This window comes from Natrix helvetica (assembly GCF_964273705.1).
Source record: "Natrix helvetica genome assembly, chromosome: 3".
NCBI lineage: Eukaryota > Metazoa > Chordata > Lepidosauria > Squamata > Natricidae > Natrix > Natrix helvetica.
Genome location: NC_138549.1, coordinates 167,630,791 through 167,647,766, shown reverse-complemented (window position 1 = coordinate 167,647,766; position 16,976 = coordinate 167,630,791). Strand labels below are relative to the sequence as shown.

At 42.9% G+C, this 16,976-nt stretch overlaps 2 protein-coding genes across 2 annotated transcripts in view; both read left to right on the top strand.

Annotated features, from left to right (window-relative positions):
• The window catches only part of RPS21 (ribosomal protein S21), a gene marked incomplete at its 3' end in the record, with an annotated part of 293,510 nt that overhangs the window by 124,624 nt on the left and 151,910 nt on the right, over positions 1 to 16,976 (top strand). The window lies entirely within an intron of this gene.
• The window catches only part of RBBP8NL (RBBP8 N-terminal like), a 65,908-nt gene that overhangs the window by 1,347 nt on the left and 47,585 nt on the right, over positions 1 to 16,976 (top strand). Inside the window, exons 2-3 of the mRNA XM_081949839.1 lie at positions 15,180 to 15,326; positions 15,539 to 15,581. Of these exons, the coding sequence (XP_081805965.1) occupies positions 15,260 to 15,326; positions 15,539 to 15,581 (110 nt within the window). The 5' untranslated portion in view covers positions 15,180 to 15,259. The remainder of the gene's footprint in view (positions 1 to 15,179; positions 15,327 to 15,538; positions 15,582 to 16,976) is intronic.

Sequence of the window (16,976 nt, the reverse complement as noted above, 5' to 3'; positions counted from 1 at the left end):
AGGGGGTTGGACTGGAAGGTCCCTTCCATTTCTATTCCCATTGATAAAAGCTGTGCATAGGGCGATCTAAGAAGCCACCTATCTAGGGTTGTCTTCTCAGCATATCTGGAAGGTCGACATCTTTCGTGAATGTCCCCCTGTGAACCTCAAATGAAAGCATCATTTTATCGCTTTCTACCAACCCAATCCCCATGTGTGCCGGAGAACAGCTTGGCTTTCTATTCTCTTAGGAAACAGATTAGGGCAGGGGTGTCCAAACTTGGGAACTTTAAGACTTGTGGACTTCAACTCCCAGAATTCCCCAGCCAGCTGGCTGGGGAATTCTGGGAGTTGAAGTCCACAAGTCTTAAAGTTCCCAAGTTTGGACACCCCTGGATTAGGGGAAATAAAAGCACCTGACTTTAAATAATAAGTTGATTCTCAGAACAATACAAACTGGGGTCAAAATTAACAAAGCATCATGGACTCTGGGCTTGTATGCAAAACAGGTTGGAGTTTTTAGACTTAGCATTTAGGCCACCTACTAAGATCCCTCTTAAGTTTGATCAGGCATCTCGTGACTTCTACCCATTTTATGGGCTTGTATTTCAAACACCCAGGGAGGGAACTAATTCAGCAGTCAGATTGTGTTGAGTAAGTGTGATTCAGGTAGTCCTCGATTTACGACTGCAAAAGAGCATAACATTTATGTCGCTAAGTGAGCAACTTGTTAAGTGAGTTTCGCCCCATTTTACGACCTTGCTTGCCACAGTTGTTAAGTGAATCGCTGCCGTTGTTCAGTTAGTGACACGGTTGTTAAGTGAATCTGGCTTCCTCGTTGACTTCGCTTGCCAGAAGGTCGCCAAAGGGGATCAATGACCTTTGGTAGACAGCTACGGTCATAAATAGGAGTCAGTCACTAGGCGTCTGAATTTTGAACTCGTGACCATGGGGTTGCCGCAGCGGTTATAAATGTGAAAAACGATCATAAGTCGCTAGTGACACGGTCGTTAAGTGAATCTGGTCTTCCCGCGAAGGGGGTTATATGATCCCGGGACACTCCAACCATTATAAATACGAATCAGTTGTCAAGCATCTGAAATTTGATAGGGATGCTGCAATGGTCATAAGTGTGAAAAATGGTCACAACTCACTTTTTCCAGTGCCGTTGAAATTTTGAACTGTCACTAAATGAACTGTTGTAAGTCAAGGACTATGTGTAGTCTTTGCACTTGGGTAAACCAATGGACCCAACCTCTGTCCTTTAGGTTGGAGGCTAACAGAATAATAGAGTTGGAAGGGTCCTTAGAGGTCTTCTAGTCTGACCCCCTGCTGAAGCGGGAAACCCTATGCCGTTTCAGACAAATGGTGCATCCAGAACTTCTGGAGGCAAGGCATTCCACTTATTCATTGTTCTCACTGTCAGGAAATGTCTCCTTAGGTTGGTTCTCACCTTGATTAGTTTACGTCCAATGCATTTCCAGAGCAGGTATCTGCATTGTACCTTCAACCAGTTTCTTCACCAGGATGGCATGGGAACTCCAATCTAACTACATTTGGCAGATGTCAGATTAAGGGAAACCGAGATGTAGGAGTGTCTTCCGTCAAAAAGCTCATGATGTTGGCCATGAAAGTATCTCCAAAAGTCTGCCCATTTTTACATACATCATGGGTGTGATGCAGTGATGAAATTCAATTTTTTTTTACCACCGGTTCTGTGGACGTGGCTTGGTGGGCATGGCAGGGGAAGGATACTGCAAAATCTCCATTCCCTCCTAATAAGCTGGGACTCAGGAGGCAGAGAATAGATGGGGGTGGGGCCAGCCAGAGGTGGTATTTGCCGGTTCTCTGAACTACTCAAAATTTCCGCTACTGGTTCTCCAGAACCTGTCAGAACCTGCTGAATTTCACCCTGGGTGTGATGCCTAAACCAAACCAGGCAGAGGTTTGATCATAGTCTAGTGAAAAGAAGAACCAGGGGAGACACGATAGCAGTGTTCCAATATTTGAGGGGCTGCCACAGAGAGGAGCGGAATAACCTATTTTCCAAAGCACCCAAAGGCCAGACAAGGAATAATGGATGGAAACTGAACAAGGAGAGATTCAACCTAAAAATAAGGAGAAATTTCCTGACAGTGAGAGCAATCAACCAATGGAAGAGGAGTTGCCTTCGGAAGTTGTGGGAGCTTCATCACTGGAGGCTTTCAAGAAGAGACTGGACTGCCATCTGACAGAAATGGTGTAGAATTTCCTGCTTGGGCACGGGGTTGGACTAGATGATCTACAAGGTCCCTTCCAACTCTGTTAATCTAATCTAATCAAAATATCCCATAGCCATCATCTTGACTTTCCTTAACCACATTCTCTGGATACCACTTCTTGGATGACTGCTGCAAAACCTTGACATCCGTCTGAAATTATCCAGATGGGGAAATCAGTGAGACTCCAAACAATATCCCTTTGACTGATGATAACCCTAATAGCTAAAGAGCAAAATAGCTTGCTATTTTTTCATCTCTATGGAAGACAAGAGTACAAGATTAATAGGAAAAATCTTGTTGTTGTGCTGACTTTTGCCATTTTTAGTTATTCAATGACCATCCATAGACAGTCATCCAAAATGCAAATCAGGGGTCCTTGATGCTCTCTGAGCTTGGTGGTTTTCTTGCAGATGTTTCATTATCAAATTATACACTGATGATGTTACCTAGTATGGTAAAGAAACATCTCCGAGAAAACCATTAAGCCCAGAGAGCACCGAGGACCCCACCGGTTAGCTCTGTTTTGTTTGCTTGTTTTGTTTGTTTTATTGGATTTATATTTGTAGCTCTGAGCTACAAATATTCTCCTTTATTGGTGTTGGGAAAAATATCCATCTGGTTCAGTTCCAAGCTGGGAGAAAGACACTGGAAACATGGAGGCTGATTGGAAAGATGGTTTAATGGTGAACAGAACCACCAAGCAAACGGTTGTCTGGTACAGCTGAACACATGGAGTAGAGAGTCAGGGGTATTTATACCTTCTCTTGGGCTTTGCACTTGAGCCTCCTGTTCCTGTGCAAGAACATGCATTCTATTGGCTGTTGTCAGACTCCCATGGGGCCATGTGCAAATCCTAGCAGTTTCTCTGAGACAAGTTTGGTTGAAGCTTGGGCTGATGCAATGTCCTTAGGAGATTTTGCAATGCAGTGAACCCTGCTGCTAGATAATCCTATTACATCCTGCAGGGTCACGTCTTAATCCCATCACCTTGGAGCTGAAGGTCTTTTGTCTTGTAAATAGAATGGCCCAGTCTTTCTTAATGGGCACCGAATATCTGCTGGGGGCAGTGAGCTGGGGCTGAGTTTCTGTCTCCCTTGAGATTTCCATTGCTCTTTTATGGGAAATATAACATTCTGCCTTTTTAAAATATTTCTCAAAACATTTCATTCTTCTAGGAGAGGAGTAGGTGCTAACTTTGTACATTGGTATAATGCAAATTGTGGCGGCTCAGGGACTAAGACGCTAGGCTTGTCGATCAGAAAGATCAGCAGTTCGGCAGTTCGAATCCCTAATGCCGCATAACGGAGTGAGCTCCCATGACTTATCCCAGGTTCTGCCAACCTAGCGGTTCAAAAGCATATTAAAAATGCAAGTAGAAAAATAGGGACCACCTTTGGTGGGAAGGTAACGGCGTTCCATGCGCCTTCGGCGTTTAGTCATGCCGGCCACATGACCACGGAGATGTCTTCGGATAGCGCTGGCTCTTCGGCTTTGAAACGGAGATGAGCACTGCCCCCTAGACTCAGGAACATATGTTCGAGGGGAACCTTTACCTTACCTTTTTATAATGCAAATTGTCCCAGCTGGGACGCCTAGTCAACCTGGGTCAATCTCAAAAAGCAGAGTTCCTTATGATCAGTACATGGATTGGAGACTACCACAAAATTCCAGGACTACTGGCTAGACTGAGAAATGAAGAACCACATTCCAGAAGGGATCAGTGGCAAGCCACGTCCACATTGTTGACACCATCACTAAGGAAGTGTTTCCATGACCTCATCAAAAGCCAACCCAGTTCCAGAGAAGCTTATGCTATGCACAGGTTGACAAGGAGGAAAGAATTTGGAGGGGGGGGGGGATACCACTGGAAGTCAAATCTTTCTTATCTCACTTCATTGTAAACTGCCCATAGTTGCTGGAAGTCAGGTAGGGAGCTTATTCAATAAAGTGCTATTATGGATAGGCAGGTGGGGAGGTTTGACGGTGTTGAAAGGTTCATACCAAGATATAAGTTGTTCCCAGCAAAGCTGCTTTTTGCAATTGACAGATCGGGCTTTAGAATAGAATAGAATAACAGAATTGGAAGGGACCTTGGAGGTCTCCTAGTCCAACCCCCTATACCCGGGATGGCAAACCTATGGCACATGTGCCACAGGTGGCCTACAGAGCCCTCTCTGCGGGCACACAAGTCGTTGCCCCAGCTCAGCCCCACCATGCATGAATGCGCACCTCCCATCGGCCAGTTGGTTTTCAGGTCTCTGCTGTGCATGCACAAGGGTAGGGCACATACGGGGGTTACACATGCATGCGCAGGGGCCAGGGCACATGGGGGGGGGGGTCAAGCACATATTGCATTATGGGTGCTTTCAGCACATGACAACAAAAAGATTAGCCATCAGTGCCCTAGACCATACCAGACAAATGGTGGTCCAATCTCTTCTTTAACGTTGTGTTGGAGCATTCACCTTGTGTTGTTTGCATGGCAAGCAATCAGAGGAAATGGTGGGGACCGGCTGTGCATATGTTTAAATATTTTTGGGGAGGGCTTATAATACAATACAATACAATACAATACAATACAATACAATAGCAGAGTTGGAAGGGACCTTGGAGGTCTTCTAGTCCAACCCCCTGCCTAGGCAGGAAACCCTACACCATTTCAGACAAATGGCTATCCAACATCTTCTTAAAGACTTCCAGTGTTGGGGCATTCACAACTTTTGGAGGCAAGCTCTTCCATTGATTCATTGTTCTAACTGTCTGGAAATTTCTCCTTGGTTCTAAGTTGCTTCTCTTCCTGATTAGTTTCCACACATTGCTTCTTGTCCTGTCCTCAGGTGCTTTGGAGAATAGTTTGACTCCCTCTTCTTTGTGGCAACCCCTGAGATATTGGAACACTGCTATCATGTCACCCCTGGTCCTTCTTTTCATTAAACTAAACATACTCAGTTCCTGCAACTGTTCCTCATATGTTTTAGCCTAGGCTTATTTTAGTGCATGTGCTCAAAAGCCTGATTGGGGTTATTATGCAGGGAGGTCTTATTTTCAAGGAAGCAGAGTACATTATGGGTAGTTCTGGTGCAGCTGACCACATGAAGTTGAGAGTGCATGGCTTTTATACCTTCTCTTGGGCTTTGCCCTTGAGCTTCCTGTTCCTATGCAAGAACATGTATTCTATTGGCTGCTGTCATATTCCCATGGGGCTATGCAGGGGCCATAGCTGAGGTTGTCTGAGCTCCCAGGTTTGGTTGAAGCTTGGCTGATGCAATGTCAGGTGCCCTGGAGAATAGTTTGACTCCCTCTTCTTTGTGTCAACCCCTGAGATAGTGGAAGACTGCTATCATGTCTCCCCTAGACCTTCTTTTCATTAAACTAGACATACCCAGTTCCAACAACTGTTTTTATATCTTTTAGCCTCCAGTCCCCTAATCATTTTTTTTTATCAATGCCAATGGTGTTTAAGTGGTGCTCCAATTGTTTTGGAATTGCACCGAAGACGCCTATTAGTATTGCTGTTACTATCTTTGCTTTCTTTTGCCCCTGTCTTTCTATTTCTCTCTATATATAAATATTTCTATTTCAAATGCAGACGTTTATATTTTGTTATCTTCTCCAGTTCTTTCCCTTCAGCAGTATTCTGCTGTCTCCAGGTACTGCCACGTCCACTATTCAGAGTTTATTGTCTTTCTTATCAACAGTTGTTAAGCCCAGGGTGTTACGTGACAGGTGCCTGTCTGTTTGAATTCTAAAGTCCCAGAGCACTTTAGTTTCTTCATTCCCTATGACTTTCTCTATTACTATGATGATAATCTGTGCACAATGTAAAGTCACAGCTGCCAGTCCTTTGGCTAATGTTGGCCTTCATAGGGTTCATAGTTTTTCCCAAGAAGCTGGGCTGTCGTAATGTATTGGCGTAATATATGGAACGATCCAAGTAGTATTATATAGGTCATCTATAATTAAATTCCAAAGGGATGCGGTGGCTCAGTGGCTAAGATGCTGCGCTTGTCAGTCAGAAAGATCGATAGTTCAATGGTTCGAATCCCTAGTGTCGCGTAATGAGTGAGTTCCCGCTTCTTTTCCCAGCTTCTGCCAACCTAGCAGTTCGAAAGCATGTAAAATGCAAGTAGAAAAATAGGAACCACCTTTGGTGGGAAGGTAATAGCGTTCCATGCACCTTCGGCGTTTAGTCATGCCGGCCACATGACCACGGAGATGTCTTCGGACAGCACTGGCTCTTTGGCTTTGAAACGGAGATGAGCACTGCCCCCTAGAGTCGGGAACGACTAGCACATATGTGTGAGGGGAACCTGTAGCTTTACCTTTAATCTTAAATAATCATTATTAATCTTAATCTTAAATTAATACAATACAATACAATAGCAGAGTTGGAAGGGACCTTGGAGGCCTTCTAGTCCAACCCCCTGCCTAGGCAGGAAACCCTATACCGTTCCAGACAAATGGCTATCCAACATCTTCTTAAAGACTTCCAGTGTTGGGGCATTCACAACTTCTGGAGGCAAGCTGTTCCACTGATTAATTGTTCATAGTCCTTGATTTACGACTGGAATTGAGTCCAAAATTTCTGTTGCTAAGGGAGGCATTTGTTTACCTTTACCTTTATAATGAAATTCAAAGACTGTTGAAAATGTAATAATTCGAGTCCTAACCAAGGATTTAGGAACTATGTAAATTGCATATGAGGATATAGGCAATTCAAAGCAGGATTTTTTTTTCCTGTAAAATTAGGGGATCCAGGTCTAATACATTTAAATTTTTCAAATATCAAGGGATCCCAAAGGTACTTTTTCAAAAGCACACTCTGTTTTCCCCCGGAGACATTTCACTTGTCATCCAAGAAGCTTCTTCACTTCTGATCTGGAGAAGCTTCTTAGGAGCGAAATACTTTCAGGGCAAAAACCAAGAAAGTCCAGTTGCTTTTGGAAAAAGCACTTTTGGGACAACCATGACCTGGATCAGTGTTTCTCAAACTTGGCGACTTTAAGTCCTGTGGACTTCAACTCCCAGAATCCCCCAGCCAGCATAGCTGGCTGGGGAATTCTGGGAGTTGAAGTCCACAGGACTTAAAGTCGCCAAGTTTGAGAAACACTGACCTGGATGATTGAGAATCTCCATAGATAAATATCTTTTTTAGATATTGCTTCAAGGGCTCCAATCAATGATTGGTATAACAGTGGGGTTTCCCCCCCTAAACATTTAACTTCAATCTGGAAGCCTGACTATTTCATAATACTTTTGGATTGCTTTGTTATTATTTTAAGTAATAATAATAATACCACAACCGTCATAGATATGAGTCTGTTGCCAAGTGTTCAGATTTTGACCACGTGACCATGGGGACGCTGCAACAGTCGTAAGTGTGAAAAAACAGTCATCCATGCCATTTTAACTGTCACTAAATGAATTGTCGTAAGTCAAGGAATTCTAAGGCAACCTCTCTCCGTGCCAATCTCTTGGTGTTTATTGGACCTTAATTTCAGACTCAGGCGCAACCGGTTATTCCACCAGCGCTGTGTTAACACAGGATGAATGCTTGAGAGAGGAAGAGGTATTGGGTTTTGTTGAAATGTGTTTACTTTGAATTTAAGACTGGCCATGCAACTTTGCTCCAGCAGACGTTCTCGGATAGCACGAAGGCCAACATCGTTCTAGTGCTAGAGGCAGTGCAGAGCAATAGCAACAGAAGGGTGGGGAGCCAGAATCTGTTAGTCTCTGCTTTACTTGCTTGGTGAGTTGATGCTAAAAGATGCCTTTAGCAATAGCTTAGACTTATACGCCGCTTCACAGGGCTTTACAGACCTCTCCAAGCAGTTCACAAAGTCAGCCTATTGCCCCCAACAATGTGAGTCCTCATGTTACAGACCTCAGAAGGATGGAAGGATGGGCGAACCTTGAGCCAGTCAGAATCAAACTCCAGGCAGTGGGCAGAGTTAGCTTGCAATAGGGCATTCTAACCTCTGTGCCGGGAGGGGAGGGATAGAAGAAAATGGAGGAATGAAGAATAGAATAGAATAGAATAGAATAGAATAGAATAGAGGAGTGTAGAGTAGAGTAGAGTAGAGTAGAGTAGAGTAGAATAGAGGAGTGGAGAGTAGAATAGAGTAGAGTAGAGTAGAGTAGAGTAGAGTAGAGTAGAGTAGAGTAGAATAATGGAGAGTAGAATAGAATAGAAATAGAGGAATGAAGAATAGAATAGAATAGGAATAGGAATAGGAATAGGAATAGGAATAGGAATAGAATAGAAGTTTAGATTTATATACCACATCATAGTGCTTTTACAGCCCTCTCTAAGCAGTATACAGAATCAGCATTTTACTTAGAGAGTCCTCATTTTACTGACGTTGGGAGGATGGAAGGCTGAGTCAACCAGTCACGAACTCCTGGCAGTTGGCACAGTTAGCCTGCGATACGGCATTCTAACCACTGTGCCACCACGGCTCATGCCTCATTTTCTTTCCTATCTTCCATCATTTTCCCTTCCTTTCTGAAATTTATAAATAAGAGTGCAACTGTTTTTCCCAACTATTCCTTTGGAGGAGACCCCTTCCACTAAGTCACGTCTAATAAACATTCTAGCCTTCATTACGGCTCATCTTACCGACCTCGGAAGGATGGAAGGCTGAGTCAACCTTGAGCCCATCAGGATCGAACTGCTGGCAGTCGGCAGAGTTAGCCTGCAATGCTGCATTCCAACCACTGCACCATCAGGGCTCTAATATATCCTGCCTTGGTGAAATATGTATCTGCTTGAGCGGACCAGAGACGGGAGAGTGGCAGTCGGCATTCAGCATGCAGATAGTTCCTTGACTTACAACCATTTGTTAAGTGACAACTCGAAGTTGCACCGGCACTGAAAAAAGGGACTTATGTTGCAGCATCCCCATGGTCACGTGATCAAAATTTGGATCGCAAATATCAACTGGTTCATATTTATGACGGTGATGGTGTCCCAGGGTCATGAGATCACCTTTTGCGACCTCCTGGCAAGCGAAGTCAATGGGGAGGCCCAGATTGACTCAACCACTGTATTATTATTATCTTGTGAGCTGGGATACACCATCCCAGGACTGAGTCCTGCAGAACCAGAAACAGTGGAGTTGGTAGAATCTCTACTTGCATTGTTGGAGAACTGGATTGTTTGGGGCAGATGTTGTTCTGTTCCTTTCTTTCCCGGTTGGAGAAAAATCCAGCCAGTTTCACCGCCCTTGTTCCACCGGTCTCCTACCTCTGGGAATGAAGCTGGAAAAATCTCATTTTCTCCTGGGAAATGGTTTTCACTTCATTCCTTAGGAGGGTGTTTCTCAACTTTGGCTCCTTTAAGGTAGGTGGACTTCAACTCCCAGAATTCCCCAGCCAACATAGGTGGCTGGGGAATTCTGGGAGTTGAAGTTCACAAGTCTTAAAGTTGCTACGGTTGGCCTCCCATGCTCTATAACAGTGATGGCTAACCTGTGCTGAAAGCGAGAGAGAGAGTGTGTGAGAGAGAGCACACATGTGCGCACCCATAATACAATGTGCAGGCGACCTCCTTGTGCACCCAATGCATGCATGCATGCATGACCCTCCCCGCATGTGCCCCACCCCCAAATGCATGTGCATGCAACCCCCCCATAGTCCCTCCACCCCTGAGCATGCATGTGCAACCCCCATGCTTCCCTACCCCTCACGCATGCGTGCATGACTCCCTTCATGCACTCTGCCCCAGGCATGCATGCATGACCCCCATGCATATACATATGATCCCCGCATTCCCACCGTGCTCCCACATATGTGCACTCTTGTCTCCTGCATGCACCCCACTGTCCATGCATGCGCAGCAGAGACCCGAAAACCAGCTGGCTGGTGGGCGGTGGGTGCGCATGCGCGATGGAGCTGAGCTGGGGTGACGGCTGATGTGCCTGCAGAGAGGGCTCTGCGTGCCACCTATGGCACATGTACCATAGATTCACCATCATAGCTCTATAACAATACACAAATGTTTCGTATTACTGTTTGTCATCTTCTCGGAGAGCTCTGCCTGGTCATCGTTGGCCAATGAACACAAGGCCTGAAAGCTGGGAGTTGAAATCCTCCTACCCTGAAGGGACCAAGGTTGAGAAACGCTGCCTTAGAACATAGAATAATAGGGTTGAAAGGGATCTTGGAGGACATCCAGTCCAACCCCATGCCCATGGCAGTAGACATTATAATATACAACACAATACAATAGCAGAGTTGGAAGGGACCTTGGAGGCCTTCTAGTCCAACCCCCTGCCTAGGCAGGAAACCCTATACCGTTTCAGACAAATAGCTATCCAACATCTTCTTAAAGACTTCCAGTGTTGGGGCATTCACAACTTCTGGAGGCAAGCTGTTCCACTGATTAATTGTTCTAACTGTCAGGAAATTTCTCCTTAATTCCAGGTTGTTCTCTCCTTGATTAGTTTCCACCCATTGCTTCTTGTTCTACCCTCAGGTGCCTTGGAGAATAGTTTGACTCCCTCTTCTTTGTGGCAGCCCCTGAGATATTGGAAGACTGCTATCATGTCTCCCCTGGTCCTTCTTTCTATTAAACTAGACATACCCATTTCCTGCAACCGTTCTTCATATGTTTTAGTCTCCAGTCCCCTAATCCTCTTTGTTGCTCTTCTCTGCACTCTTTCTAGAGTCTCCACATCTTTTCTACATCGTGGGAACCAAAACTGAATGCAGTATTCCAAATGTGGCCTTACCAAGGCTTTATAAAGTGGTATTAACACTTCACGTGATCTTGATTTTATCCCTCTGCTGATGCAGCCCAGAACTGTGTTGGCTTTTTTGGCAGCTGCTGCACACGTCTGGCTCCTATTTAAATGATTGTCCACTAGGACTCCAAGATCCCTTTCACAGTTACTAGTATTGAGCAGGGTAGCACCTATACTGTACCTGTGCATTTCGTTTTTCTTGCCTAAGTTAGTTTTGTTTAATAATCTTCCACCCATGACAGGTAGGCCTCAAAGTACAACCACAATTAACCCTACAATTTCTGTTGCTAAGCGAGACAGTTGCTGAGTGAGATTTGTCCCATTTTAGAATAGAATAGAGCTGGAAGGGACCTTGGAGGTCTTCTAGTCCAGACAAGTGACTGTCCAGTCTCTTCTTTAAAAACCTCCACTGATGGAGCACTCACAACTTCTGGAGGCAAGTTGTTCCACATATTGTCCTCACTGTTAGGAAGTTTCTCCTTAATTCTAGGCTAAAGTCAATGGGGAAGCCAGATTCACTTAATAAACTGTAACTAACTTAACAACTGCAGGGATTCACTTAAGAACTGTAGCAAGAGAAGTCATAAAAGAAAAGAAGAATTGGGATGACATGATAGCAATGTCCCAATATCTGAGGGGCTGCCACAAAGAAGAGGGGGTCAAATTATTCTCCCAAAACACCTGAAGGCAGGACAAGAAACTATGGATGGAAACTAATCAAGGAGAGAAACAGCCTGGAATTAAGGAGAAACTTCCAAACAGTGAGAACAATTAACCAGTGGCATGGCTTACCTCTAGACATCACTGCTCCATCACTGAAAGTTTTTAAGAAGGGATTGGACAGTCACTTGTCTGAGATGGTATAGACTCTCCTGCTTGAGCAGAGGGCTGGACTAGAAGATCTCCAAGGTCCCTTCCAGCTCGCTCACTCATTCATTCAAATTTCTCCTTCGTTCTAGGCTGAGTTTCTCCTTGAATATTTTCCATCTTATTTAATTACATCTGTTGCTTCTTGTCCTGTCTTCAGGTCAGAGGTGTGTTTCAAAATCTGGTGCTACCGTTTTGCTCGTGCTCGTGTGATCGCTCTTGTGCGTGCACAACACTTCTGAGTGGAGCCTCCCGCTGCCGCCACTACTGGTTCAGCCAATCCGTGCCAAACAGGGAACCCACGTCTCCTTCAGGTGCTTTGGAAAATGGGTTGACTCCCTCTTCTTTGTGGCAGCCCCTCAAATACTGGAATACTTCTATCTTGTCACCCTTAGGCCTTCTTTTCATTAAACCGTTGGAAGAAACGTCCTTCTGGGTTCAGTTCCAAGTGGGGAGAAAGACACTGGAAAAATGGAGGCTGCTTGGAAAGGTGGTTTAATGATGGACAGGATCAAATGGCTTGAGCTCCTGAACAGAAAAGGGGGGGGGGGGTATCACATGCTTCCAGATGTTGGGTGAAGAAGAAAAAAAGACCCAGATGCTGGAAGTCCCTGGTTTTATGCCCTCTCTGGCCTTTGATCTTGAGCTTGTATTCTGATTGGTTGTCAGACTCCCATGGGGCCATGCAGAGGCAACTCTCTATGCTGTGTTTTGAGTCCAGGTTTGGTTGAGCATTGCTTCTTCCCAGGTGCCCTGTGGTAAGATGGGGAAAGGGCTAATACTATCATGCCTTAATCCCATCACCCTGAAGCTGAAGGAGGAGATCTTTGTTATGTAGAATAGACAGACTCGGGCCTTTTAATGGCCCATTGACAAAGGTGGAGGCTATTAAGAGTGAGTCTATTTCCTATCTAAAAACATGTTTCTCCATTTCTGATCCACGGAAATATATATTTCCCAGGATATTCCATTTTTCTAGGAGAGGGGTGGGTTTTACCTTCCTACAAAACTAGACATACCCAATTCCTGCAACTATTCTTTATATGTTTTAGCTTCCAGTGCCCTAATCATCTTTCTTGCTTTTCTCTGTATGTCTGTATGTCTCTTCATAAAACTGCACGTCATCTCTTTCTAAAGTCAGGGAAATCTGCCTGGGCAAATTAGCAGCCAAGGGAACTTTCCCAATTTAATAAACCCACAGCTTTCTTTTTAACTTCCTTTACAAGTGGAGTTACTAAGCCTGCACGCAAACCACAGGTATTAATGCAATTTGAGCTTCCTGGAAAGATTTACTCTCCTGAAAGCTTTTCCCGTCAGATTCTGTCACGGGTCCTGAGCGGAGTTGGCTAAGCTTCAAAGTAGTATAATAAAACTTCTGGAAACTCCTTAGGGAAATGAGACACTATGCAGTGGTCACGATAAATTAAGGCTGATAGCTAAAGGACATCTGTGCAAATGCAGTAATTACCCGTGACGTTAGGTAATTTAGAATATAATCTATTGTCTTCCTTCAGCTTCCTACAATTGATTTGGGGCTTCGAAAAATGCTATAAAGGACTCACCTATGGTGAATAACAGCAATTCTCCAGGGGAAACTAAGCAATACGCTTTATAGGTATATTAAAAATTTACCTCTGGGGATCAGGTGTGTTATTTTTTATTTCCTATTAATAAAATTTAATTAACTTATTTCCTTTAAAACATAAAGCTGGACATAAAATATTCTATAAACCAAGCAAAATCATGCTCATAGAGAAACATTATATTATATTATATTGTATTGTATTGTATTGTATTGTATTGTATTATATTATATTATATTATATCATATCATATCATATCATATTAATTGTTATGTCATGTTAATATAATATAATATAATAATTATATTAATTGTTATGTTATGTTATGTTATGTTATGTTATGTTATGTTATGTTATGTTATGTTATGTTAATATAATAATATAATATAATATAATATAATATAATATAATATAATACAATACAATACAATACAATACAATACAATACAATACAATACAATACAATACAATACAATACAATACAATAGCAGAGTTGGAAGGGACCTTGGAGGTCTTCTAGTCCAAACCCCTGCCTAGGCAGGAAACCCTATACCATTTTAGACAAATGGCTATCCAACGTCTTCTTAAAGAATTCCAGTGTTGGGGCATTCACAACTTCTGGAGGCAAGCTGTTCCACTGATTAATTGTTCTAACTATCAGGAAATTTCTCCTCTGTTCTAAGTTGCTTCTCTCCTTGATTAGTTTCCACCCATTACTTCTTGTTCTACCCTCAAGGGCTTTGGAAAATAGCTTGACCTTCTCTTCTTTGTGGCAGCCCCTGAGATATTGGAAGACTGCTATCATGTCTCCCCTAGTCCTTCTTTCTATTAAACTAGACATACCCAGTTTCTGCAACTGTTCCTCATATGTTTTAGCCTAGGCTTATTTTAACGCATGTGCTCAAAAGCCTGATTGGGGTTATTAGGGAGGGAGGTCTTACTTGCAGGGAAACAGAGTACATTATGGGTAGTTCTGGTGCAGCTGGCCACATGAAGTTGAGAGTGCATGGCTTTTATACCTTCTCTTGGGCTTTGCCCTTGAGCTTCCTGTTCCTGTGCAAGAACATGTATTCTATTGGCTGCTGTCATATTCCCATGGGGCTATGCAGGGGCCATAGCTGAGGTTGTCTGAGCTCCCAGGTTTCGTTGAAGCTTGGCTGATGCAATGTCCTTAGAAGATTGTGCAATGCAGTGAGCTTTGTTGTTAGATGGTATTGGGTTAATCCTGTTATGTCCTGGAGGGTCATGTCTTAATCCTATCAATACAATACAATACAATACAATATAATAGCAGAGTTGGAAGGGACCTTGGAGGTCTTCTAGTCCAACCCCCTGCCTAGGCCGGAAACCCTATACCGTTTCAGACAAATGGCTATCCAACATCTTCTTAAAGACTTCCAGTGTTGGGGCATTCACAACTTCTGGAGGCAATTTCTGTTCCACTGATTCATTGTTCTAACTGTCAGGAACTATCATCCTGGAACTAAAGGTCTTTTGTCTTATAGCTGGCCCAGTCTTTCTTAATGGGCAAAAAATATCTTCGGGGGGGGGGCTATTAAGAAAGGTGGGGGCTATCTCTTTCTGTCTCCAAGAGCATGTTCACTCTTCCTTTAGGGAAATATAATATTCTGCTTTTTTAATATTTTTCAAAATATTTCATTCTTCTAGGAGGGTGGGTGGGTCTTCCCTCACCAGAAAGGGTTTCTTTTTTCTTTTTTCATCTCTAATTTTTTTCCCCCTCTTAGGTCGGAAGCTGAATGCTGGCAGAGGGAGAAAAGTGATCTGAAACCCACCTTTGACCCATCCATGTGACAATAGAAGGAACATGGCCACTGAAAATTTTGCGGAAATCTTGAACAGACTCAAGGAAACACATGAGAAAGAAGTCCAAGGTCAGAAAACGGGTGTGTGTTTGTGTGTGTTTGTGCGCGCGCGTCTAATGATTGATTGAATGAACGAACAGATTTGAGGCAGAGATGTTTAAAATGTAAGACTCAGGTGAAAAAGTGGGTGGAAAGCAGAACGGCTGCTGATTTTTGTAGTTAGATCTTTTGTGACTGCGGCTTCCCTCAAAAGATCACAGATTGTTTCTGAACTCTTCCAGGCCTGCAAACCAAACTGAATGAAGTAACCAATGAGAAATGTCGGTGAGTAAAACAAATGCCATCTGCTGGGCATGGGTTCTTGGACCTAAATTATTTAGGATAAGACAGAATCGATTAAAATATAAAATAAACTTTAAAATTCATATCTATCTACCTACCTACCTACTGATCATCCATCCATCTATCTATCTATCATCCATCATCCATCTATCTATCTTTATTTAATTATCTGTAATCTATCTATCCATCCATCGATCCATCCATCTACCTATCTATCTACCTACCTACCTACCTACCTACCTACCTACCTACCTACCTATCTATCTATCTATCTATCTATCTATTATCTATCTATCTATTATCTATCCATCCATCATCCATCCATCTATTTATCTATCTATTATCTATATCTATCTACCTACCTACCTACTGATCATCCATCCATCTATCTATCTATCTATCTATCTATCTATCTATCTATCTATCTATCATCCATCATCCATCTATCTATCTTTATTTAATTATCTGTAATCTATCTATCCATCCATCGATCCATCCATCTACCTATCTATCTATCTATCTATCTATCTATCTATCTATCTATCATCTATTATCTATCCATCCATCATCCATCCATCTATTTATCTATCTATTATCTATCATCTATCTATCTATCTATCTATCTATCATCTATCTATCTATCTATCTATCTATCTATCTATCTATCTATCTACCTACCTACCTACCTACCTACCTACCTACCTACCTATCTATCCATCCATCCATCCATCTATCCATCTATCCATCTATCCATCTATCCATCTATCCATCTATCCATTATCTATCTATCTATTATCTATCTATCTATCTATCATCCATCCATCTATCTTTATTTATTTATCTATCTATATAATCTTTCTATCTATTATCTATTTATTTATCCATCCATCCATCTATCCATCTACCCATCTACCTATCTATTATCCATCCATATTTATATATACAATAGCAGAGTTGGAAGGGACCTTGGAGGTCTTCTAGTCCAACCCGCTGCCTAGGCAGGAAACCTTATACCATTTTAGACAAATGGCTATCCAAGATCTTCTTAAAGACTTCCAGTGTTGGGGCATTCACAACTTCTGGAGGCAATCTGTTCCACTGATTAATTGTTCTAACTGTCAGGAAATTTCTCCTCAGTTCTAAGTTGCTACTCTCCTTGATTAGTTTCTACCCATTGCTTCTACACTCAGGTGCCTTGGAGAATAGTTTGACTCCCTCTTCTTTGTGGCAACCCCTGAGATATTGAAACTGCTATCATGTCTCCCCTAGTCCTTTTTTTTTCATTAAACTAGACATACCCAGTTCCTGCAACCATTCTTCATATGTTTTAGTCTCCAGTCCCCTAATCATCTTTGTTGCTCTTCTCTGCACTCTTTC